This window comes from Suillus fuscotomentosus (assembly GCF_016647785.1).
Source record: "Suillus fuscotomentosus strain FC203 chromosome Unknown F5891scaffold_22, whole genome shotgun sequence".
NCBI classification, from domain to species: domain Eukaryota; kingdom Fungi; phylum Basidiomycota; class Agaricomycetes; order Boletales; family Suillaceae; genus Suillus; species Suillus fuscotomentosus.
The window spans coordinates 508,152-531,666 of record NW_024539534.1 but is presented as its reverse complement, the minus strand read 5'-3'; the positions used below and the strand labels follow the sequence as shown (position 1 = coordinate 531,666).

At 48.3% G+C, this 23,515-nt stretch overlaps 8 protein-coding genes across 8 annotated transcripts; 5 read left to right on the top strand and 3 right to left on the bottom strand.

Annotated features, from left to right (window-relative positions):
• Positions 1–700: 700 nt before the first annotated feature.
• On the bottom strand, positions 701–3,568 carry F5891DRAFT_1029332 (uncharacterized protein). The gene is given in 12 exon segments (XM_041361525.1): positions 701–1,113; positions 1,143–1,765; positions 1,785–1,788; positions 1,847–2,049; positions 2,098–2,175; positions 2,228–2,380; positions 2,437–2,571; positions 2,664–2,694; positions 2,747–2,868; positions 2,933–2,961; positions 3,012–3,074; positions 3,215–3,568. 12 exon segments carry the CDS (start codon positions 3,436–3,438, stop codon positions 901–903), a joined length of 1,878 nt encoding a protein of 625 aa, XP_041226984.1. The 5' UTR covers positions 3,439–3,568; the 3' UTR covers positions 701–900.
• A 3,544-nt stretch (positions 3,569–7,112) lies between these two features.
• Positions 7,113–9,315, top strand: F5891DRAFT_950680 (uncharacterized protein; the record flags this gene model as incomplete). Its single annotated transcript, XM_041374989.1, has 10 exons — positions 7,113–7,379; positions 7,434–7,770; positions 7,834–7,916; positions 7,968–8,134; positions 8,184–8,365; positions 8,415–8,434; positions 8,498–8,775; positions 8,823–8,841; positions 8,898–9,170; positions 9,223–9,315. The coding sequence occupies 10 exons, from the start codon at positions 7,113–7,115 to the stop codon at positions 9,313–9,315; spliced, it is 1,719 nt and encodes a 572-aa protein (XP_041226983.1).
• A 390-nt stretch (positions 9,316–9,705) lies between these two features.
• F5891DRAFT_1029305 (uncharacterized protein) lies at positions 9,706–12,196 on the top strand. The gene is made up of 9 exons (XM_041361524.1): positions 9,706–10,166; positions 10,222–10,558; positions 10,625–10,707; positions 10,757–10,923; positions 10,975–11,224; positions 11,279–11,553; positions 11,618–11,636; positions 11,690–11,962; positions 12,021–12,196. Exons 1-9 carry the CDS (start codon positions 9,900–9,902, stop codon positions 12,105–12,107), a joined length of 1,758 nt encoding a protein of 585 aa, XP_041226982.1. The 5' UTR covers positions 9,706–9,899; the 3' UTR covers positions 12,108–12,196.
• Positions 12,197–12,231: 35 nt separating this feature from the next.
• On the top strand, positions 12,232–14,960 carry F5891DRAFT_1029304 (uncharacterized protein). Its single transcript, XM_041361523.1, has 10 exons — positions 12,232–12,798; positions 12,856–13,192; positions 13,270–13,352; positions 13,401–13,567; positions 13,634–13,815; positions 13,872–13,891; positions 13,948–14,225; positions 14,289–14,307; positions 14,367–14,639; positions 14,691–14,960. Exons 1-10 carry the CDS (start codon positions 12,532–12,534, stop codon positions 14,775–14,777), a joined length of 1,713 nt encoding a protein of 570 aa, XP_041226981.1. The 5' UTR covers positions 12,232–12,531; the 3' UTR covers positions 14,778–14,960.
• Positions 14,961–15,576: 616 nt separating this feature from the next.
• On the bottom strand, positions 15,577–17,264 carry F5891DRAFT_1222964 (TPR-like protein; the record flags this gene model as incomplete). Its single annotated transcript, XM_041369454.1, has 3 exons — positions 15,577–15,952; positions 16,041–17,009; positions 17,059–17,264. 3 exons carry the CDS (start codon positions 17,262–17,264, stop codon positions 15,577–15,579), a joined length of 1,551 nt encoding a protein of 516 aa, XP_041226980.1.
• On the bottom strand, positions 17,059–17,665 carry F5891DRAFT_1277733 (uncharacterized protein; the record flags this gene model as incomplete). The annotated part of the gene is made up of 3 exons (XM_041370281.1): positions 17,059–17,350; positions 17,420–17,555; positions 17,603–17,665. Coding segments are annotated over 3 exons (265 nt in total), but the record flags the coding sequence as incomplete, so codon positions are not given.
• Positions 17,666–20,891: 3,226 nt separating this feature from the next.
• Positions 20,892–21,790, top strand: F5891DRAFT_1029274 (Prefoldin subunit 3). The gene is made up of 5 exons (XM_041361522.1): positions 20,892–20,964; positions 21,024–21,100; positions 21,155–21,266; positions 21,319–21,477; positions 21,530–21,790. The coding sequence occupies exons 1-5, from the start codon at positions 20,899–20,901 to the stop codon at positions 21,743–21,745; spliced, it is 630 nt and encodes a 209-aa protein (XP_041226978.1). The 5' UTR covers positions 20,892–20,898; the 3' UTR covers positions 21,746–21,790.
• On the top strand, positions 21,763–22,437 carry F5891DRAFT_1277731 (uncharacterized protein; the record flags this gene model as incomplete). Its single annotated transcript, XM_041370280.1, has 3 exons — positions 21,763–21,965; positions 22,017–22,296; positions 22,345–22,437. The coding sequence occupies exons 1-3, from the start codon at positions 21,961–21,963 to the stop codon at positions 22,435–22,437; spliced, it is 378 nt and encodes a 125-aa protein (XP_041226977.1). The 5' UTR covers positions 21,763–21,960.
• Positions 22,438–23,515: the final 1,078 nt, after the last annotated feature.

The following is a 23,515-nucleotide window of genomic DNA, read 5'->3' as shown; positions in this document are numbered from 1 at the left end:
GCCACTTGGCCCTGGTATCATTGTCATAGTAACAATTGGTCAAGGTTCTGTGTGTCAAGTGTGTGATAGCCATCGACATGGGGTCAAGTATCGTGAAATATCGCTTTGGCGCTTTGACATAGTCCTGCACAATGAGTGAAACGGCAAAGTACTGCCGGGAGGCTATTTGCCTATCTGGATCGTTGCCTCGCTGCGAAATACAGATTCACAGAGGAAGCCGATAAGAGGGCTTACTTGCCACTCCCTCGTGCTTCCGACTCGAGGCTGATCATGGAACACGAGCGGAAGACCTGGGCGTAGTAGAGGGTGCACTGATCATGAAAGGGAAAAAAGAGAAATGATAGCAAAGAAGATTAGAATCCCGATTATGACAACAGCGGAAGTTACCGGATTTGAAATTTAGTTTACGTAAGATAAGTGGTAAAAGTATAACCGTCACCTGTTATCGTAGTTATCTGCCTATCGTAGGTTACAATTGGTTATTGCATTGGCCCTGCCTTGATGCTTATGGAGGTTCCTGTAGTATAGTACTACTAGTAATGACATTATAAACTCTTATGTTGAACTGTCATCGTTGCAGCCGGCTCCGTCGATGTTACATCTCCATCTCAAGTATTTGCTGAGCGCCGAACAAGTCATAATATATAGTCGAACACCGATAGATATTAGAGACTGATGTTCCCTCGTAAGGACAAACTGATATCTGAAACCCGAATCGGTACAGCATCAAATTTACAAGACTGTCGTACATAATATACATGGACATTGTAAATATATGATATGAGCATGAGATATATATTTGAACACACAAGCTTCAAGCTTAGGTAGCCGGTGAATAGACAGCGGATGGTGATGTATAGCGGAACTTCTAATAAAAAAACCTGTATCAAGCATTGGTCTTCATACCCATGCTCGACGCTTACTCGGTGTGGGTGCAGTAGCAGTGCTCGGTGGAGTGAAAAACCCGCCAGCAGTGATTCCCATTGCTTCCACCCCCGATCCACTAGCCTTGCGAAGCGCCCCACGACCAATGGATATCGAACCTTTTCCAGAACCCAACACACTCCCCACACGCTCTATGCTGATTGTCGAACGCGCTGTACTTCGATGGGACTGCCCTGCACCATTGTGGCTCTCGTCACTAGAGAGCTTACGCCATTTTCATTGCCCCCGCCTCCATTTCCGGCCCCACGTGCAAGAAACTTTCGTCGCCGGGGTTGGTATGGCAAGACATTTGCATTTGGTTCTACATCTGCACCGCCACCGCCACCGCCACCGCTCCATACATTGGATAAAGTCTCGTTCGTGGAAGCAGTTCCCGACCCACTGGGCCCAATCGGCATGACCAACATCGCATCATCAATGTCTTCGTCATCGCTCCGTAAACTCAATGGCCGGGCCTGCTTGAGCTGTGAGCCTGATGGACCCTCCGATGATGGTGGAGAAGGTGACCTTCGAATGGACGGGGGCACTGCCTCCGCGCGATCATGGACTTCGTCAAATATTTCATAATAGCGCTGGATGCAGAGCTTGACGATAGATCCCAAGGTAGTATCGCTATTTGAAGTCTCAGTGGAGGATGTCGATGCCGTCTGTGTGGCCGCTGCCATTGTGCTGGTCATCGATGGTCCGCTTGGTATAGAACATAGGAGTACATCTTGCATCGGGTCGGAGCTTTTGACTAGGTTGGGACAAATGACAATAGCAAGGTTGTGTGCGTCCATGCGATTTACATTTGATCGTAGAGATACTTCGTGCAGCACGTCTGAATCGGCGTGAGGCACAGGTCTTCTGACATACCAAAGAAAAGCGTAGCTCACAAAATATGTTACTCAATAAGATGTACATGCATGGCATCAGCTTGTGGCAGGAGTGTGTCGCGAATATATGCCATAGCAAGGATGCCGTCATTCGATGGTGTCGGACATCGACGTATATCAGGGATACAGAGAGTCTGGAATGGGGGGCTGGGAAGGTCGCGGAGATACTTCTTCAATAGCACAGCTGCGAGATGGGGGTCATTAAAGCTTTGGAGGGAAACGACTTGGCCTAGTGAAGTGTCACAATATGCGATTCAGCGTTGACGTAGAAAAATACCTCTGTCGTATGCTTCTTGAACCTGTTTGAGTAACACGGAACTCGGCGAGCGCCTGAAAATCCCTTCCTCGTTCAGCCCTATATATGTTTAATGAGTTCAAGTAAAATAAGAGTCATCCTCGATACTCACCAGAGCTCAAAAGGTCTTGGATGGAATCTTTCAGAACCCGCGGAATGCTACCCTTTTCGCCGTCATGACCCATGAGTTCTTCTAAGGGCACACCAAAGATGCTAGAGGAAATGGGACTCGGTAATACAATATGCTTCTCATGTTTCAAATTCTCTCTATAGATGTGTTATCAGAGGTGTTGAACAGGTTAAGTGCGCTTACTTATACACCTGCAGGTGGAATGTCAATTTGAGTCAATGGAACCTGGGTAGCAAGATCCGACAGAGTGTCGACGTAGGCTATTTTGCGAAAGAACTTGGGGCTGCGGAAATGTTCAGCGCGATCGAAAACCATGACAGCGAAACCTGAAAGACCTGACAACAGCACCTGCCAACGAGAAAAGCACTGCGGAAAGCAGGTAAAAGGACTGCCCGACCGAATGGATAATTTCACGTACTTTTTGAGAAGAGAGAAGAGTGTACAATGAGCTGCGCTGAACATTTAGTTGCTTGCATCGTGAGTAAGTGAAGTATCACTGACCAGGCGTTTCAAGTTCTTGCGATACTTCCTACTCAGGCTTCGATATGCCTTCCAAACCCAGTTCCAGTGAGGAGCGTAACGATTGCCTGCTGCAAAGAATACTACTGTGTAATCGGATTCAACTGGAGATAACGAGGTGAGTTTGGTGAGACCAGTAGATAGTCATAGCACTGAAGGTGAACGAACCAAAGAGATCAAGGTATGACAGAATTCGCCTGATACGGGATGAGGATGATAACTGGTTGCGTTTTGCACAGACACGTACTGCAAAAGCAGATCATAGGAGACCTCTTGTGGATCTGGTAATGCCGATGCACTAATAATGACCCTACAGGCCGAATAAGCCGTCAATTAGAGCGTGCTAGTATCCGTCACCAAGGCCGAGGAGAACTTACATAGGCCTAGTCCTAGGGAGGAAAGGTGCTATGAATAGCTTGACAGTGGCTGATAACCATGTACTGCACTCACTCAAAATCAACACCGGCTTGGAAAATAACTTTGCCCATAACCTCTTGTACTTTATCCCTTGCTCCCGGTTCACATCCCGTAGCACTTGGGGTTCGCCTCCAATGTGGATTGAATACTTTTCTTCGACTGATAGAATGAGGACCTGAGTCAGATCCAAGAGGAGAAGTTGGAGAAGATGCGGCAAGTGAAAGAGCAGCAAGTCTTTGTTTCAAACTGGGCGGCATCTTGAGGAAACGTTGTTACAGGTTGAGATAGTACAGAGAAGAAGCTGAAGGGACTACGGCTGAGCTGACCCTTGCCAACGAGGCGGGTGTGTGTTGTCTGTTCAGAGTTCTTGTGAAACGTTGTTGCCATACGGTGCCTGACACTATTATTATATCCGCAAGTACTCTATTATGGTCTATAGGAGCGCAACCTAGCCTAGTTACTATGTAGTGAACAAGAATTTGAACGATAACAGTAGGCAATCTAATAATGAATAATGTACAAGGTCACTGGCTACTAAAAGTATACTCTAATATGACTCGGAAGTCTAGACGTTGCAGGTGGGCATGTCTAGTAATATACCCATCTACGACTCTGAAACTGATGAATGTAACCACGGTGAGAAGCAATCAGATCTAGCACCATAAAAGAAATGTCTATGCAAGGCAACACTCGCCTCACTGCTAGTTTCGTGGGCGCGTTGTATGCACTCAGTGACAAGGCAACGTCCAGATTAATAAATACTCAGGCTAAGGATCGTTGAGCTTGACGTGTTGCTCTCGGGCGAGGATTCGGGCTGCGGTGCTAGTCCCCGAGGCTGGCAGTGCTGCACCCTCACGTATGGTAATTTGGATTGGGCAATGCGGACCCAAGACGGAGTATGACATGGTCCTATCCATGAGTCGATAATTGTGCTCCCTATCGTCACGGACACTAGACCTCTTAGTAGATCATGAATCGAGGCGAAGCTTGAAATGGGCTAACACTGGTCGAGACTCTAATCTAGAATTCAATTTATGATACGACACGGCGCAAGAGTCAGCCCGTCTGACATCAACTCCGGCACGAGTCCTTCCCGCAAGGAAGTATCTACAGTCATTGAGTACTTGAGTCGCCGACCGTGAACGTTGTCTGGAACCGAGGAGGTTGGCAAACGAATGGCAAAGCCATTACATATAGATCGAAGAGTGAGTGGTCCGTCTTGGTATCATAGGCTGATTGTGGCAGGAATTGACTGCGTGTTTTTGGTTACGTAATGCCATCGGATAGTCGGAAGCTCACCGGCACCGCCAAAACGAGATATATTTGCTTGGTGCGCAGCCTGATAATCCGGCTATTACATTTCATAAGACACTCGTCAAGTGGTGTATTGAAGGTACTCCGTAAACCTTACTATGACCTGTCCGACTCCCAACTCCAATACACGCCCCTCTCGAATGCCTGCGGCCTCACAGTGTTGATTAACGCCGATTAATCATTTACGTAACAGGACTTCCTTACATTACCTGGTACAGCAAAAACGTGCAGATATTGCATTCCCTGTATCGCCACTAGTCTTATTTGTTATCATTCGTGAATAGAGTAGTTCCGGATATAGCTGCCAATGACTTGGATGGCACCAGTTGACTCAGAACCTTCCGCTGCTCTCGCGTGTTCCCAAGATATTCGAGCAACGCGTTACCACCTCAATAGCAATCCATTCGCGCAGCAGCTCTGCAATTATCTCACCTTGACTGCTGGAACAAGTGCTCGCTGGGCGACACTCTCGATTGTCTGTCAAATGTGTTGTTTTAAAATTGCTGCTTACCAGCAAGATTCCAGCGAGGGGCCACAAGAGCCGAAGAAATGATAGTGGCTGATCTATTCCAGTAAACTTGTTACATTTAATTGAGATGCCATATATGACATTGCCTCCGTCGCCGTCGTCAGCGTCAATGCTCAGCGCTTTACTGAGCGCTGAGTATCATACGTCATATTGGTTGCAAGTCCGAGTCATAGTAGTAGGTCACACCATGTGATTTTTGACATCATGATGGAATTGCATTTCTGAGGCCGTTTTCAGGTTGGACGGATGGAACTTGGGAGGAGCTGCCGGGAGCCTAATATCGATAGTGGATTCATATATGAGGAAATGGAAAGCCACCCTTCCAGAAAACCATGGTGCCTTGTCGTTTGTCGATTCCTTATACGACATGGTACGAGCCTTTCCGGTATCACGTCCCGGACAAGCAGCAGTCTGTAGTAATCTGATTGTAGGATAAGTTGATGGCAGGTCTTTTGGTCGTTGACTTCGAGAGATGTCCGTGTAGACGGAGCAGATTGTCGTACAAATATCGATAAATGGCGTGTCCGTGAGCAACTCGTTACATCCATGATTTGATTCGAACACCTAAACAGCGTTCGACCAAGTTTTGGCATCGTTTGATCCGCAGAAAGAACCGAGATAACTCGGGACCCCCTATACCTCTTGAATAGTAGCAAGGGGGGGATATATTGTCGTAAACATTATGTATCGGGCGTGGGTCCAACTTGGCAGTCTTGGGGCCGTAATATGTATGACAAGAATCGGTTCATCCTATAACCGACTAAAAGCCAGTTCCAGCCTGGACTAGCAGCTTCTCCTGAATGGTGCAACCGGATCCAGATGGACATCAAGATTGGAACGTCCTAATGCTCCGAAAGATTTTATGCTCCTTGTTCAGGTGTTATCTTCGGCGTCCGGGTCCGGCGGCGTTCAGTCGCAAACATGTGTATAGGTCTATTCACGACATTAGCATCGATAAGCGGACACATGCTATCGGAAGTGAAGAACACAGTGATTGACCAACCTGAGGATGAGGACGGGTCCGGATGAGGCACTGGCGGCATCAAAACGGCTAAGCAGGCAGTGCAAGGAGTCAAACTTTTCTCCCTTCGTAATGATATCAAGCATCAATCACGACATTTAAGAAGACAGCCTAACCGGGACACGTCGAAAAGATCTGAATTTGATGATCACAGCCCGATATGCAGAGAAATGACACACCGATAGAACCTCAAGTTCTGATGATGATTTCTGATGCTATGCACCGCTCACACAACTGGCGTAGCACCGGAACGCCATCACGCCAAACGGCTGGTATCAGGCACTCTCTTCAACAATGGAAGTTGAAACATGGACAGCACATAGTAGGCTCAGCCGTCACGGTCAATCCCCAGGAGCTACCGTGGCAGATAAGGGGACCGACAACTCCGTGGAATATCTACTCTGCAATGCGACCCGATGGCGCATTATGACTTCAGTGGCGGAAAAGCTGAGTAAATACCAACTGAATGATTTGCGGGGGCCTTATCAGGGAATAAGAGGGAGTATCAAGATTCAAGGGAGTATTATTGCTATAGAAAGAGACCGGACTTCCCAAAGAACGGGTGCATAAGCGTAAAAGGTGTTTTGAATGGCCCCTACAAGGAGCTATGGAAGCTTGAGGACGAGCCTCTGACCGGTTATGATTTCTAAAAAAAATTCTGTACCCGGTTCTTACTCACCAAGTGACCACGGCGTGAACTGACATGTGGATTAATTTGCTGATCGGTACTTCAGGCCACCCGCAAAATTGGGACGTGCTAGTATATATGGATGGCTGCTTCTGGATGTCGAAACATCCAAGAAGATGGTATCATGGGCCGCGGAAGATAAGCGCTTCCGTTAGATCCAGACTTGCCGAGAGGTAAGTCAACACTCATCAGTTCGAGCAAATCGTGAAAAACTTCCATCCATTTCCCAGGCCCCACGACTCCGGCTATAGCAATAGCCATCCCGAACACCTCAAAACTTCAGTTCAGTTGCTTCGGATAAAAAGCAGCAGAAACTTTCATAAGATGGATCATCACACTAATTATTAGCCTCTCCCCATCCTCAAAACAACTTGGCAGGATGTACCACAAGTCCATGTTCCCCGACCTCCCTGTTGTGCCAGAGGCCAATGTCCATCACTTGCTCTTTAACCGACCAGAGCAGAAATCCTGGCCAGATTACACGTTGTACGTGAATGCAACCACTGGTAAACGGTGGTCTTTCCGTCAATTCGTTGAGCGTGTACGCGATGGGGCTACCGCTCTCGGAGCTGACGTCGAGCAAGGTGGCCTTGGTATCTCTCTCGGAAATGGTGAGATCGTCGGGATCTTAAGTGAAAACTGCTTGGTATGCCTCTTTCTCCGTTACCAATGTATTATCAATCTATATGCACAGACTCAGGACTACATTGCATTATTGCACTCTCTGATGGCAATTACAGTGCCTTTCGCGATGATTTCTGGGTATTCGACTCCTTTCGAATTCAAACATGCTGTGTCACTGTCGCAGGCGACCCGTATCTTCGTTAGCCCCTCATTACTACCCCTCGCTTTGACCTCGGGTCTGCCAGATGATCGGATTTACGTGCTGGAAGGTGACATCGAAGGTCGCTTAAGCTATGACGACCTTGTTAACCGCACTCGACGCCATCGGATACCCCGCTTGCCTGTAAAGCATGCCGCGCGAGACACTTTGGCATATCTGGTTTTCTCGAGCGGAACAAGTGGCCTTCCTAAAGGTATGCGTGCTGCATTAGTTTTTATATTTGAAAATCGACCCTGATCACTTCTCCGTTCAACAGCCGTCATGATATCTCATGGCAACCTAACGAATTCATTGCTTCAGGTCAAGGTTGTAACAGAAGAAGTGAACAAATTCCAGAAAGTAATTTCTCCATTTCTTCTTATTCGGAAATAGGCTTAATGGGCGAGCTAGCCACCTGCGTGGAATGGCCCTAATGGCATGCAGGTTCTATTTAACGTTCTCCCGATACATCATACGTATGGCTTGCACATATCGTGTTTTCGGGTGTTCTTTTCGCCACTCACCGTCGTCTTACTCCCGAAATGGGACGCCAAAGCCTTCCTCAATGCCATTCCGAAGTATATAAATTCCTCAACGCACATCTACATGATAGCTCATTCGTTTCAGGTATCGCGCTACCACCTTATACCTGGTTCCTTCCTTAGTCCATCAACTCGTACATCGCCCTGAGTTCAAGGCCGCTGACATGAGCACTGTCCAAGTTGTGAATTGCGGAGCTGCCTATTTGCCTACGTCGCTTTCAGAAGCACTGCTTTCTCGTTTTCCGAACCTCGAGCGGATAGGTGAAGGTGGGCTGCAAATTTTATTTTGGTTTTACACTTTGCTAATCCCTGATAGGGTATGGGATGTCTGAAAGCGTGAGTTCTGTCGCCTGACCAATCACTTTCTGTGGTAATGACATTCGACTCCTGACTTTTCAGACAATATCTATTGCTAACAAACCCGTTCCCGGCGTGCTTAACGGGCGGGCGAAAAACAAGCCAGGCTCCACGGGCGTCTTGCTTCCTGGTATTGAGGTTAAAGTTATGCGTGAGGACGGAACCCTTGCTGGAGTGAACGAACCGGGAGAGCTGCACGTTCGATCGGGGTGTGTTGCACTTGGATACAGTAATAATCCAAAAGCAACGAAGGAAACATTCGTCGATGGATGGCTTCGCACCGGTGATAGGATACGAATTGATGAAGACGGCGTTTTATTGTGAGTGTCTTGAAACACTGATAAAAACCCTTCTGATTGCGGTGCAGCTTCGAGGATAGAGCAAAGGTACGAGTTACTGAGGAAATAAACCGCTCTCATTTACTCACCCGACATGGTTATAGGATACACTTAAGGTCTCAGGATTGCAGGTCTCTCCTGTGGAGATCGAAAACACGCTGCTGGTGCACCCAGATAAACTTATTATTGACGCATCAGTCGCGGGTGTGAGTGGCGGACGCACCATTGACGAGCGGATACCCCGGGCGTGGGTCGTGTTGTCTGCTGAGGGTCGCAAGTTGGGAACCGCTGCAACAATAGCAAAGCTCGACGCGTGGGTGCGCGAATCGTTGAGTAAATATAAATGGCTCCGCGGAGGCATCGAAGTGGTCGATATGGTACGTTACCGGTTTTATTTCAAAGCGTTCATGTGTTCATGCAGACCATCAGATTCCAAAATCGCCCACGGGGAAGGTATTAAGGAGACAACTGGTAGACAAATATGAGCGCGGGCAGAAGGCACAAGTTATGGCCAAACTATAGGAAGACAACATTCATTCCTTCACTATATCCAACGGGACTTAGGTTGCATACCCCCTATAACGCGCAATTTGGTGCCCTCAGAGGCTCAAGTTGTTTTATTAGATAGATCGCATCATTGGACGATATGGGCATGGCAGCATGATGCAGGTATACACGTGAATCTGGTTTTCACTAGTTACCGCGTAACTCCATTGTAACATTAATATTACCAAACTCAAACAGGCCTGCGACGGGGATAAATAAATGACAAAATAAAATCGTAATAATTAAGTAGGGCCCGGTAACTATATCCGGGCCGAGTCAGAAATCACCTGCTGATGAAATGAAGCCAGCGGAGTGTTTGTGATGAGCGCATCAATATTGCAACTCCGCTCGGATGCAACCGCCAGCTTTGACCCCAGAGTCTATTACGAGGCCTGGAGGTGGCTAGATCCCTGACTTTCGTGATACCGGCTACCATACACAGTTCCGCACATCTACCGTACAAATCCAATGGCTAGGCCAATCATAGGTCTTTTTCTTATCCTCAAGAGGGGAGTCGTGGCGCTGCTGAAGCTTCGTGCTATACTTATCAGTGGTCAAGTATGTACTACAAGTCACTCTTCCCTGACCCGCCAAAGGTCCCAGAATCAAACCTTCACCACTTTTTCTTCGACCGGCCTGAGCAGCAAGATTGGCCAGATTATACATTATTCGTGAATGTGGCTACTGGCCAGCGGCGTTCGTTCAGGGAGTTTGTCGAGCGTGTCCGTGATGGTGCTACTGCACTGGGCACTGATGTGATGCAAGGTGGCCTAGGTCTTCGTCCAGAGAATGGAGAGCTTGTAGGCATTCTGAGCGAGAACTGCTTAGTGTGTTGCATTTTTCTGCACTGAGCTTATAAATGAAATCAGCTCGTCTTGTCAGGATTATATCGCGTTGGTGCATTCGCTGCTAGTTATCACAGTTCCATTCGCACTGTTCTCATCGTACTCTACACCTTACGAGTTTGAGCACGTCAATTCGCTCGCGCAGGCAACTAGGATTTTTACCAGTCCCTCATTGCTGCCACTCGCCTTAACCTCGGGTCTCCCTGAAGATAGGATCTACATCTTAGAAGGGGAATGTAAAGGTTACACAAGTTATGACCAGCTCGTTTCCTCTGCTCACAAGAATAACATTCCACGACTGCCGGTCCGTCATGCTAGCAAGGATACTCTGGCCTGTCTAATCTTTTCCAGCGGGACGAGTGGTCCGCCTAAAGGCATGTATCTTTTTTTCGCAGAAGCATGGGCATATCATACATAGCATTTCTGACTTCGTCATACAGCCCTGATGGTATCGCATGGGAATATCATCCATGCCACCCTAGGAATAATGGTATTCGGTATGGAATCGGTTAAAATCCAAGAGGTATATATTCATCGGACGATACTTTCTTGTTATCTCAACCTTTCACTAGCCAACGGCACTGGATGACCCTGATGGGCTTGAAGTCCGCCTCTGTGTCCTTCCTGTCCACCACTCGTATGGCCTCTACATGACCAGTTTTTGGAACTTCCTCGGTCGCTCTACGACAGTCATGCTACCGAAGTGGGACGTTAATTTATTTTTCGACAGTATTTCGAAGTAAGTGCAGTTCATAGCGATTGTTGTACTAATATTTATCCTTCGTGACAGATACCATATCACGACCGTGGGCCTCGTCCCATCACTTGTACACCAGGTCGTGCACCATCCCCGCTTCGAAACTGCCGATTTGAGCTCGATTCAAGGCATAAACAGTAGCGCTGCACATCTTCCACCTCACCTCGCCGCCCAGCTTTGCGCCCGCTTGCCAGTCATGACAAGAGTTTCCGAAGGTGCGTTCCCCAGTCCCTTGTGGATCATCTTACTACCCGCTTACACAGGTTATGGTTTGTCCGAATTCGTAAGTGATCATCCATTACTCGTTACAAGCTTCAACCCCACTATTTGAGGATAGATGTCAGTGGCTGTGAAACCCCTTCCCGGCATGCTCGATGGACAGGCAAAGAGCAAACCTGGCTCCGTCGGAATTCTACTCTCTGGTATCCACGCTCGCATTCTCCGTCCTGATGGGTCTCTCGCGGGCCCAAACGAGGCAGGTGAACTATATGTACGTGGGGCTGCCATGGTCCTTGGATACAAGGGAAATGACAAGGCCACACGGGAGACATTCGTCGATGGGTGGCTGCGTACGGGCGACCAAATGCGGATTGATGAGGACGGAGTGCTCTTGTGAGTCAATTTGACAACGACCGGCACGCTCATTACCATATGACACTAATATACTCTTTTGTAGCTTTGAGGACCGCACCAAGGCGAGCTTGCACCCACTGCATGTCACTATTGGCGTTGTACTGAGCTGTCGCAGGATACACTCAAAATTTCGGGGGTGCAAGTTTCCCCTGTTGAAATCGAGGACACGCTTCTGGCGCAGCCAGACAAGCTGATCATCGATGTAACTGTCGCAGGCGTTTCAGGCGGGCGTACCTCGGACGAACACATTCCGCGAGCATGGATCGTGCTTTCCTCGGCAGGCGTGGCGCTTGGTGAGAAAGAGGTTATGGCACGGCTTGATGCATGGGTGCAGGGGCGGCTAAGTCGGTATAAGTGGTTGAGGGGAGGAATCGCGTGTGTGACGACGGTGGGCGTTGTTTGCTTTTCTTTTCTTCTCCTTCTGGGTTAATTGAATGCTTTGGTAGATTCCAAAGTCGCCAACTGGAAAAGTGTTGAGGCGGTTGCTGGTGGATGAGTACGTAAGGGAAGGGAAGGCGAAGGCGAGACTGTGAAGGTACTTTTGTAGATGTCAAATTTCAAATAAAAGGCACTAGTAGGTACTTTCAACTGCGACATCAAACATCCAGAACACACATGTGAAGATGAGTGTGATCATGTGCACTTGCACTCCGGACTGCAATTCATTGAGCTTGAACGTGATTGATTTCATCGAGTCGCCGGTTGGTCGGCTCAGTTGTAACATGTAACCGCCTTGCCTCACTTCTGGCATCAATGTTTGGTCCACACTGAGTAAATCTGTTGACATCCATTCTGGCTTGATGGCGGCGCTTGTAACCCGGACAACTTCTAACCACAAACGTACAAGTTCGGCTTCATCATGCCATCGTATAAAAAGCCAGCCCAATCATAGAACCTTTAATATTCTCAGCCGCAGTACACCGCTGAAGCTCGCGTATCCCCATCGGCTGTCGAAAGATGTACCACAAGTCGCTTTTCCCCGACCTGCCAAAGGTCCCAGAATCTAATGTTCACCACCTGATATTGAACCGGCCTGACCAGCAGGAGTGGCCAGATTACACATTGTTCGTGAATGCAGCTACTGGCCAGCGGCGTTCGTTCAGGGAGTTTGTCGAACGTGTCCGCGATGGTGCTACTGCACTGGGCGCTGATGTGACGCAAGGTGGTCTGGGTCTTCGTCCAGAAAATGGAGATCTCGTAGGCGTTTTGAGCGAGAACTGCCTAGTGCGTTGCGTCCCATTGTTCAGTCGAGACTATGGATTAACAAGGTAATATTTGCAGGACTATGCAACCTTGCTGCATTCCCTACTGGCTATCACTGTCCCCTTTGCGTTGCTCCCATCCTCTTCAACGCCGCACGAGTTCAAACACGCCAATTCGCTCGCGCAGGCGACTAGGATCTTTACCAGTTCCTCGTTACTGCAACTCGCATTGACTTCAGGTCTCCCAGCAGATCGGATTCACCTCCTACAAGGAGAGAACGCAGGCCATACAAGCTATGATCAACTCATCTCTTCTGCTCGAAAGAATGGTATTCCACGTCTGCCAGTCTGTCATGCTACCAAGGACACTCTGGCCTACCTGGTCTATTCCAGTGGAACAAGCGGTCCTCCTAAAGGTATGTGTCTCCTTTTACCACTGGTCTCGTTTTCGAATCGCAGAAACATGAACACACCGTCTGACTATATTGTACAGCCGTCATGGTATCCCATGGAAATATCACTGCTGTCACCCTCTCAACAATGGTAACCGGTATGGAAATGGGTAAAATTCAGGATGTATGTTTTCCGGCGCTACTTTTGTGGTCTCCCTGACACCCCTACTAGCCACCAATATGGAACACCCCTGATGGGCTACAAGTAACATTCGCTGTCCTTCCGCTCTATCACTCTATCGGCCTTTACATGACCACTTTCTTCAACTTCTTCAATCCCGGCACGACTGTCATACTCCCGAAATGGGACATCAATACATTCTTTGACATCATCCCTAAGTAAGTGAATGGCAAGAGCATTTAGCATGTCCTGTATTACTTCTGGTACTCATTTTGAGCATGTAGATACCATATCACGACCCTAGTCCTCGTTCCTTCCCTTGTACACCAGCTCGTCCACCATCCACGCTTTAAAACCACTGACATGACCTCGGTTAAGTCAATCGGAAGCGGCGGCGCATACCTCCCGCCCCAGCTCGCCGACCAGGCTCGCGCCCGTTTCACAGACATACCAAGAGTTACTGAAGGTGCGTTCTCCACGTATTGTGTGCAAATCCCTGGTGCTACTGTCAATCTTCAAAAGGTTATGGCATGTCCGAATTCGTAAGTGATCTCCCCATCTGCTCCCTCCAGCTCGCTGACGTCATTGTCTGAGATAGACGATGGCTATCGCCATGAAGCCCATCCCTGGGATGCTCGATGGACGCGCCAAAAACAAGCCCGGTTCTGCCGGAATACTCGGCCCCGGTATCGAAGCCCGCATTGTCCGTCCCGATGGGTCCTTGGTGGGCCCGAACGAGGCGGGCGAACTTTTCGTTCGCGGAGGTGCTGTGACGCTGGGATACAAAGGAAACGACAAGGCCACTCGGGAAACGTTTGTCGATGGATGGGTGCGCACGGGCGACCGGATACGGATAGATGAGGACGAGGTGCTTTTGTAGGTTGATTCAACGAGTACGATATACCCACTTATACTAAAGTCGACCTGTCCTGTTTGCAGTTTCGAAGACCGCACCAAGGTAAGCTGCACTCCATAAACATAGCTCGTTTCGTATTGTACTGAACCTGGTCCTTACAGGACACGCTCAAGATCTCAGGGGTGCAAGTTTCTCCCGTCGAAATCGAGGGCACGATCTTGGCGCAGCCCGACAAGCTCGTCACTGACGTGAGCGTCGCGGGTGTTTCGGGTGGGCGTACCTCGGACGAACGCATACCACGTGCATGGATCGTGTTATCCCCCGCGGGCGTAGCGTTGGGTGAGAAAGAGGTTGTGAGACGACTCAATGCATGGGTGCAGGAGCGCCTAAGTCGGTTCAAGTGGTTGAGAGGGGGCATTGAGATTGTGGAGACGGTATGTTTTTTCCTCTTTTTTTTGGGATGAGCTGATCGAGCATTTGGATAGATTCCGAAGTTGCCAACTGGGAAGGTGTTGAGACGGGTGTTGGTTGAAGGCTATGAAAAACAGGTGAAAGTGAATGCAAAACTGTGAAATGTTATGCATGCCTGCTTCTCATTACTGACCGATGGGTGGTCATCCTGCAACTTGCTATCACGTTATGTACTTGCTGTTTATATATACCTGGAAAACGAATTAACGTCGATAAACCCTGACCTGGGGATAGTGTGAAATAGAAGCCGCTAGGCCATGACTCGAGGGATAGATAGACATATTGAAGTAAGAGGATACAAGATGCGAATTTGAAGTATCATTCTTTCAGGTAAATGATAAATAAGAACCCTTCTGCCAAGGTTGCGCCGGTGTTTTGAGTCATAGAAAGTTTATCGAGGATTGTGCGGGCCAACTGGGTCCAGAATACCGCACGGCCTTGCTCCACTAGTTCTATAACAGTTTTTTTTGGTCAGTGCGCATCACGAATGCTGTACGATAAAGCATCCACAGCAAACAAAGCCGTGGTCATCATCATCACATCAAAATGACGTGACGCAGGCAACAAAAAAGTGACAAGCCAATCTAGGAATGTTAATGCAGTTTCCAATATAGAGCCATGGTTCGTCTCCTTCAAGTTAGCAGAAGTGGCCCATAACTTAGATCCGTACAAGAGACTACATGAGATATGTGGGAGAATAGGCTAAATATTTCATCAAAGTCAGACGGGACGCCCTGCTGCTGGAATCTGTCTCGAAGGCTGTTTGCAAGGCCTCTGAGAGACGATGACTGAAGAGAATGGCCGGGAGGAGGAAGGTGTAGTGCAGCCTCGATGGGTCAGAAGGAATGCCTTGCCACGCGAATCTCTCAAAGGCTTTCGGCGAGATTGTGGAGACCACGATCAATTAGAATGATCTGGGCTACAAAGGAGTAGCGCAGCCCGATCTAACTCGATTGACTCATCAAGGTCAGATGGGACGCCCCGCTGCGTGAATCTGTCTCGAAGGCTGCTGGCGAGATTGTTGAGAGACTTTGGTCGATCAGAATGACCGGAGGAACGAAGGAGTAGTGCGGCTCGGTGGAGCTCAATAGACTCGTCAATATCAGATGGAATGCCCCGCCGAGTGAATCTGTCTCGAAAGCTGACAGCGAGATTGTGGAGAGAGTGTGATCGATCAGGATGACCGAGGGGACGAAGGAGTAGTACAGCTCGATGGAGCTCGATGCACTCATCAAGGTCCGACAGGACACCCCCATGACTGAATCTGTTCCCAAGGCTAGTTGGCAAGATTGTTGAGGGTATGTGATCGATCAGGATGACCAAGGGGGCGAAGGAGTAGTGCAGCTTGATTTAGCTCGATGCACTCATCAAGGTCGGATGAGATGCCCCGCTGATTGAATATATTCCCAAGGCTGTTGGCAAGATTGTGGAGAGAGTGTGATCGATTAGGGTGACCAGGCGGACGAAGGAGTAGTGCAGCCCGATGGAGCTCGATGCATTCATCAAGGTCAGACAGGACGCCTCGCTGACTGAATCTGTTCCCAAGGCTGTTTGCAAGATTGTTGAGAGTGTGTGATCGACCAGAATGGCCGGGGGGACGAAGGAGCAGTGCAACCCGATTTAGCTCGATGCACTCATCAAGGTCGGACGGAACGCCGTGCTGAGTGAATCTATCTTGAAGGCTGACGGCGAGATTGTGGAGAGAGTGTGATCGATCAGGATGACCCAGGGGACGAAGGAGTAGTGCAGCTCGGTGGAGCTCAATGCACTCATCAAGGTCAGACGGGACGCCCCGCTGATTGAATCTGTTCCCGAGGCCGTTGGCAAGATTGTTGAGGGTGTGTGATCGATCAGGATGATTAAGGGGACGAAGGAGTAGTGCAGTTCGATGGAGCTCAATGCAATCATCGAGGTCGGACGGGACGCCCCGCTGATTGAATCTATTCCCGAGGCTGTTGGCAAGATTGTTGAGACTGTGTGAACGACTAGAATGACCGGGAGGACGAAGGAGTAGTGCAGCCCGATTTAGCTCGATGCACTCATCAAGATCAGACAGGATACCCCGCTGATTGAATCTATCTTGGAGGCTGGCGGCAAGATTGTTAAGAGTGTGTGATCGATCAGAATGTCCGGGTGGACGAAGGAGTAGTGCAGCCCGATGAAGCTCAATGGATTTATCAAGGTCACACAGGACGCCCCTATGAGTGAATCTGGCTTGAAAGCTATTGGCAAGATTGTTGAGAGAGTGTGATCGATCGAAATGACCAAGGGGACGAAGGAGTAGCGCGGCCTGATTTAGCTCAATGCATTCATCAAGGTCGGACGGGACTGCCCTGCTTAGTGAATCTGTCTTGAAGGCTAACGGCAAGATTGTGGAGAGACTTTGGCCGATCAGAATGACCGGAGGGATGAAGGAATAGTGCAGCCCGGTGGAGCTCGATGGACTCGTCAATGTCAGACGGGATGCCCTGCTGCATAAATCTGTCTCGAAGGCAGATGGCAAGATTGTTGAGAGACTGTGATCGATCAGAATGACCGTGGGGGCATCTCTTCAAAGCTGCTCGACACTGTTCTACATTATCTGCCATGCTATAAATTAACACAATGATTAAGTTACACGAGGACTGTCGGGTAAATGGAGCCGAAGAGCGCAAGTGCGCCAAGACGACAAATACTGTCAAGTTATCCGCCTTTCATCAGCACAAAATCCAGTTAATAAGTTTGAATCGCAATGCGCACGCACGTATAAATCTGAGCAAGGAAGCCGCAGTAGAAACCTGTGAGAGCGATTCCTTGAACCTCCGAGTCTATGTACTGCCACGTGTACTTCGGGTGGCACCAATAGTACCTGATCTCCACGTCCCCTAGACGTCGTGCATCTACTATAGATGTGAATGTCGATCTCAAAAGCTCCTCCCAAATGCACCTTCTATGTAGTAGTGCAGTGTACACCAACGCACCATTGCAAACAAGGTAAAGTGCTTGAAGGTGAGCCCGATCGAAACGTGACCGTGACAACTATGTTCACTGCATATTCACATTCGGCGCATCAGGCGGATACAACTTGAAGTGTACTAATTGGACACGAAGATCGGAAAATATGTTGTTAACCCCGTTCGATTCAAAGACTAGGAGCCAGTGACGTTGTTCCGGGAGTCGCAAACTCTGCGCCTCGGACAGATTTGTACATTTTTCGACAGTAAATCAGGTGCACTAGTGCTACTACATTGCTTCGAGCACGACGATTTAGTCATCACTGAAAACCTCATCGCGTGCCGTTATTCAGATTACAAGGCTGAATCATAATTTGCAGCTTAACTCCGAATGATTCTCCGGCTACTATGACTGCACGATGCAACTGATCAATCAGCCTAAGTAAATGTAAGTACGAGTAGTTTCACCCAGAATTTATTGACTCACCAGCATGGCAGCCGCTAGAGTACGCATATACATGCTTGTGAGATCGGATGAACTAGTACAGTGAGTTGTGTTTTTGCGGTGGTTGACGGAACCACACGTAAGTGTGTGAAGTTGCTTCACAGCTGGCACGGCAAATGCCGCCGATCTGTTGCTTGTTCATTTATTTGCATTTTATTTCGGAGGTTTTTGCACGAACTGTCAATGTCTATCATGAAAAATAAAATCAGGGCCAGTAAAAGCAACCTGTCTTTTTACCGATCTATTTTCACAATCGCATATCACAAATAATGCGTCTCTCCTTCCGAGTCGTCCTTGCCGTTGTTGCTGCTTTGACAGCGTCCATGGCTGATAGCGCTGACAGCGAATGCCACACTGCTGGCGGCCTTTGCACCACGAACCACGATTGCTGCCGTGGCTATAAATGCGTGCCAATACCGCTCCCAGGGCGTGACGAGGTGAGCATGAGTAGGTTCATCCAGGATTTGTGGACTCACTGGCTCGGGCGTGATAGATAGGAGAGTACATGTATGTGTGTTCGGAGATCGAATGAGCTACAGTGAGTCATGCTTTTGCTTTCTCATTGGTGCAACGTGATTAATGACACCACACGTAGTAAGTAGTTTGTTGCAGAAATCCTTACTTCTGAAAAAAATATCACTGTTGGGGTCTGTAGGGCCTGACATGGGTAGAGGGTGCCCGGGTACCCTCCCGGGTGGAACCTGCGGGTAGCGTGCTACGGGTTACGGGTTGGCTTGGGTGTATTACACGGGCGGGTACGGGCATCGACATCCAAATTTTCGTCTGCACAGAATAGTATTCAGGATATAAAAAGCAAACTGTCTTCCTACCGTCCCCCTTCGTATTTATCTCTGAGATTCCATCCATATCACATCTCATAAATGATGCGTCTCTCCTTCCAAATCGTCCTCGCCGAATACGTAGTATGATTAACCAATAAACCCGTGCACTGACGGCACAAGTTTGGATGAGAAGCTGCCCGATGGCGATCACTTAGGTCCACCAATGAGACATAAGGTACATATACGATAAGACGACAGAGATCCGTAATGCATATGGTTGAGAACTGTTATTGTTCTGAATCGTAACTTTCCTTTTCTTGCCAACCGTTATCACTCTCATTAGTTCTGACCACTACGAGTACTACTTTCATCGAGGCCTTCGGCCGACTCTCTGACTACCCATATCTCTCCTTTGCCTCAGGTTCTCCACTCATCACTCTCGGCAGACCCCATATCCTTGTCATGATTTGCTTCATTCTCCGTGGCACATCGCATGGAGGAAATCGCACCCGAGCACCGATGAGTTATCAGCTATCTGGCTTCACGATTCGCAGCATCTATATGTCCAGACAGTGGGACACCAACGCGCAGAATCAGCTGTCAAGTAGTCTCCCCTAGCCAGACCATATAGAAGGAAGACAGTCGCTGTCAAGGCACTTTTACTGATTCTGGTTGTAGTATTTAACATCGGTCATCAAGGACCAGGTTACGTTCCATATAATTTTAGCTTACCACTTGGTTCAAGCGCGCGTACCTTGTTCCAGTAGTGATACAACAAGAAATAGCTTTGCCTAGACCTTTCGAATATACCTCGAAATACCATATGTTAAAATAAATACCACGACGGATCCTCCTCCAAATTTCTCCTCCCTGCAGACCACTCGACAAGCATTCCCTTATACAGTACTGCTAGTCGATACATGTATACGCTCCTGGAAAACAATCGAATTCATGCTGGTTTCTGCATCGGAGTATGCCACGAGTTCAGCGTGGTATTCTCGAATGCTAAGAATGAGGCGTGGTCCCAGCACAAACATCTGCACGACCGGGAAAATTTGAAGAGCACCTCCGAGCATCTGAGCTCCAATAGGAATTGAATTCTACAGAAATGATGAGCAGTGGTTGCACGCAGATATCAGCAACAGGTCAGCGCACCGAGATTTCTGGAGAGAGAACAGTAAGATGGAAGCAGAAGGCACCAACAAAGGTAACATGTGCGGAACTTGAGCGGAAAAAATACTGCCCTGTTCACATGACAAGCTCACCTTGCAAAATAAAGAACGTGAGGATGTATCAGCACTCTGAAAGAGTCCCCGATGGTCGATCCTGGTGATGGGCCGAGTCGTTGCAGGTCACGGAAGTGTTTCGCAGCAACCCAGACCGAAGGGCACAGTGCGAGGACCTCCCAAGCAATGTTGAGCATCCAAAACATTGCAATCAAGAGCTGTTCGTCCCACTCAATTCCATAATAGCATATATACGTGCCAGACAGTATCAGCTCCTCTGGTGTTCGTCCAATGAGCTGTATTCTTCTCCGAGCGCTTCAAATGCACAGATATCGTTAGGTGTTTCCTATGGGTGTTGATGTTAATATTCTTTCGTTCGAGAAGCTTGACTGTTGCAGTCCGACCGTAGTCGCTGTCTTGGCTCCGGAATTCCAGTGTAGGTCCATCCTGTGTGGGCGCAGGTCAGCCCTCAGTGACATGGAGTGTTGGATACATGAATCTATGATATACTTACCTGTAGCAACACCAAAGCACGGCGATGAATCAAGGCTCAAACGAATGAATAATACCGTCAAGTGTTTGCATTCGCGCACCAAGGGGTCTCCATGTGTTCGCGGCCGCTTGTCTAAATTTTAATCAAAGCTCGCGGCGCTACCTTCGGCGTTTTGGGAGTCAAATGAATCAAATTTTGCTGTCTATCCTGTAAACTCCAATTCTAACTCCGACCGGACGTCACGCATTCATGATTGGAAGCGGGGTGTTCAAGACATACGACCATGTCTGCCAAGTCGGTATTTCAAGAGGAGAAAAATCCACGGGGTATTCCAAAAGCTCCATTCATCGTGGGTATCTACAAAAGTATCTCAAATTAAATGTTTTCTTCTTATGCTTAATAATGTAGGCAAATGTCGAAGAATATCTGGGAGGCCCAGATGGTGCGGTCGAGACTCCCCTAAAGAATTTCCAGGATGCTATCGCGTATGTTTGAGTTAATTTATACACTGTGATGATCTTAAACCTAAGGAAGTCCAGGAAGTACCGATATATGGATGCCAACCTGACACAACGACGAAAAGGTCTGGAGGACAAGATCCCTGACATCAGAAAGACGTTGCATATGGTGGAGTTCCTGCAAGAAAAAAGAGTGAGTCCATCACTGCGAACACATGCAGCAACATTATGCGACGATCATGTAGGAAGGCAAGGACAAGAACAACGATCTGGAGGATGATCTCAGTGATGAGGAAAACTCTGACAATCCCGAAAAGCCGCTTACTACAACGTTCGAATTAAATGACACGCTCTTTGCGGAAGCAGAACTTGAGGACATCGACACCGTCTATCTATGGCTAGGGGTGAGTTTAGTTGTCCATTGCGAGTTTTCCGATGGTATCTGATTCGTATAAGGCGAATGTAATGCTATCGTACAAATTGTCAGAGGCTGTGTCGCTCCTGCGATCCAAATTGGATCTTGCAGAGGCAAGCTTGAAGGCTACGATCGAAGACTTGGAGTTTCTGCGAGAGCAACTGACGGTGATGGAAGTCAACACTGCTAGAGTTTATAATTGGGATGTTAAGCGGAGAAGAGAACGTCGACTAGCCGGAGAAGCTAATGAAAAGTAGGGCGGCTAGCACTTGCATAAAGTCGGGCAGAATCTTCAAGCTTCATCCATCAGTCTTGGTATCCATTGAATGTGATCGCATAAGCAGGTCGCAAGGTTTATTTACGCACTTACCAGGATAACAGAGGCAGAGGATAGCGCATCTTCTGACGTCTCTCAAAGGGGCTCGACTTTTTTCGCATGGAGGCTAATACGTGAGGCCTTCTACAGGCTGCAATGCCGTGAGTGGACGTGTCTTACTGCTGGTTCTTAACTCAAAACAAGTGCTGCAGTGCACGCAAAACCGAACTACCACCACATGGCCATATCCAGACATTACTTGCCAACAATCCGTGCACGCCCACGTCAACATTAGCACAGGTAAATATGCACTCCTCTGTGCTCCTCACAGAACTCGTCGTAGTACGAGAATGGCACCATGAAGTTGTCCCACAACCGCAACATCCACTGGCAGAGGCGACCACAGGATACTGGAAGTTTACAAAACATAATGTTGCATATGGAGAGCCGCAAGTGTCCTTGGATCGCTATTATTTCAGTGACAAGCTATTGGTAAGTTAAGCTCTAGGTACCATCTGCGAATTTCTGATCTACTGACAGCAAATGAGCAACAGAATGAGGACAGCGAGGATCCCGAAGGATGGCAAGGAAGCCTACATTGAAAATCATGGAAATCAACATGCGCAAGAGTAGCTCTGAGTGTGCGTTATTCACCCATCTGTGGACCATCTTGTTGACGTGTTTTTTGTGTCTATTTTCCGTGGGTTGACTTCCAGTCCGTCCCACCACAGATCGCGCATTCCACATTCCTCAGCTAGCGAACATCGCAGGGTCAGTACTTGCGCAGAGGTACGTATTGTTCACGGGTGTTCCGTGGACTAGGGTGGTGTGAGGGAAGGCTGGGAGTAGATCAGCCATTGAGTATGGAACAGTACGCAGACTAGTGTGTGTTCGACCCACTCTGTGTCATGGTTTGTTTGACTTTTCTGGTGTTATGACCCTCGTTCCATGAGAGTGACTGGAGGGCTGTTGCACATCCGGCTCAGCCAGCAAGGCCGAAGTGAGCGTACTACTTCCACGCTTTGACCTGTGTTAGATCGATGACGTAGTACTCTCCAAGCTTGCAACCAAAATACTGCGTTAATACCACCGATGACTGCGGCCTATCTTAGTGTCATGCGCAATAAGTACTGGTTTGCAAAACTTTGATATACCTTCCTCTTTTTGCTTGGTTTCTCACCGCAATATAGTTTTTGGCAGTGAAAGCGTCGAACGGTGCTATATCTAGCATAAAAGTATCGCTATACACCACTAACATCCCCCACTCGTTCACACCTATCCCTCAAATATGACCACAGTTTCAAACGATTCTAGTTGGTGGCCAACAATCAACTCAAATATCTTCTATAGCTATTGGATAGGTTTGTCGCTTGAAGATGTCTAGTTTCTAACACTGACTTGCAGTTTTGCAGTTGCTGCCGGTGTCGTGATGGTATACGATTGGGGTGAGCGGGCCTGGGACAGTGTTCGAAAACCGCTGATATTCTTACGATATTTCCAGTACTAACACTAGGACGAGAGGTAGGTCGATGTTATCGTCGGGGCAGCCAACTCGCTAAGAAAGATATCATAGATTGAACTGATCTGGGTGAGTAACAAGAGTTCCGTATCAGAAGAAAAGCAGGAGAATGCAATGAATTTGCGACAGATGCAACGCTGGTCTCTCATGACTGTGCTGTATTTGGCTGTTCGTACCTCATGTTGTCCTATA

Coding starts and splice junctions, on each gene's coding strand:
- F5891DRAFT_1029274 (XM_041361522.1), top strand. CDS start 20,899: ATGTCTGCCAAGTCGGTATTTCAAGAGGAGAAAAATCCACGGGGTATT. Junction 20,965..21,023: donor TTCCAAAAGCTCCATTCATC/GTGGGTATCTAC, acceptor TTAATAATGTAG/GCAAATGTCGAAGAATATCT. Junction 21,478..21,529: donor CCGTCTATCTATGGCTAGGG/GTGAGTTTAGTT, acceptor GATTCGTATAAG/GCGAATGTAATGCTATCGTA.
- F5891DRAFT_1029305 (XM_041361524.1), top strand. CDS start 9,900: ATGTACTACAAGTCACTCTTCCCTGACCCGCCAAAGGTCCCAGAATCA. Junction 10,924..10,974: donor TTTTTCGACAGTATTTCGAA/GTAAGTGCAGTT, acceptor CCTTCGTGACAG/ATACCATATCACGACCGTGG. Junction 11,963..12,020: donor GAATCGCGTGTGTGACGACG/GTGGGCGTTGTT, acceptor ATGCTTTGGTAG/ATTCCAAAGTCGCCAACTGG.
- F5891DRAFT_1029332 (XM_041361525.1), bottom strand. CDS start 3,438: ATGCCGCCCAGTTTGAAACAAAGACTTGCTGCTCTTTCACTTGCCGCA. Junction 2,381..2,436: donor AATTGACATTCCACCTGCAG/GTGTATAAGTAA, acceptor ACATCTATAGAG/AGAATTTGAAACATGAGAAG. Junction 2,050..2,097: donor TCAAGAAGCATACGACAGAG/GTATTTTTCTAC, acceptor ACACTTCACTAG/GCCAAGTCGTTTCCCTCCAA.
- F5891DRAFT_1029304 (XM_041361523.1), top strand. CDS start 12,532: ATGTACCACAAGTCGCTTTTCCCCGACCTGCCAAAGGTCCCAGAATCT. Junction 13,353..13,400: donor AAATGGGTAAAATTCAGGAT/GTATGTTTTCCG, acceptor CACCCCTACTAG/CCACCAATATGGAACACCCC. Junction 13,568..13,633: donor TTCTTTGACATCATCCCTAA/GTAAGTGAATGG, acceptor TTGAGCATGTAG/ATACCATATCACGACCCTAG.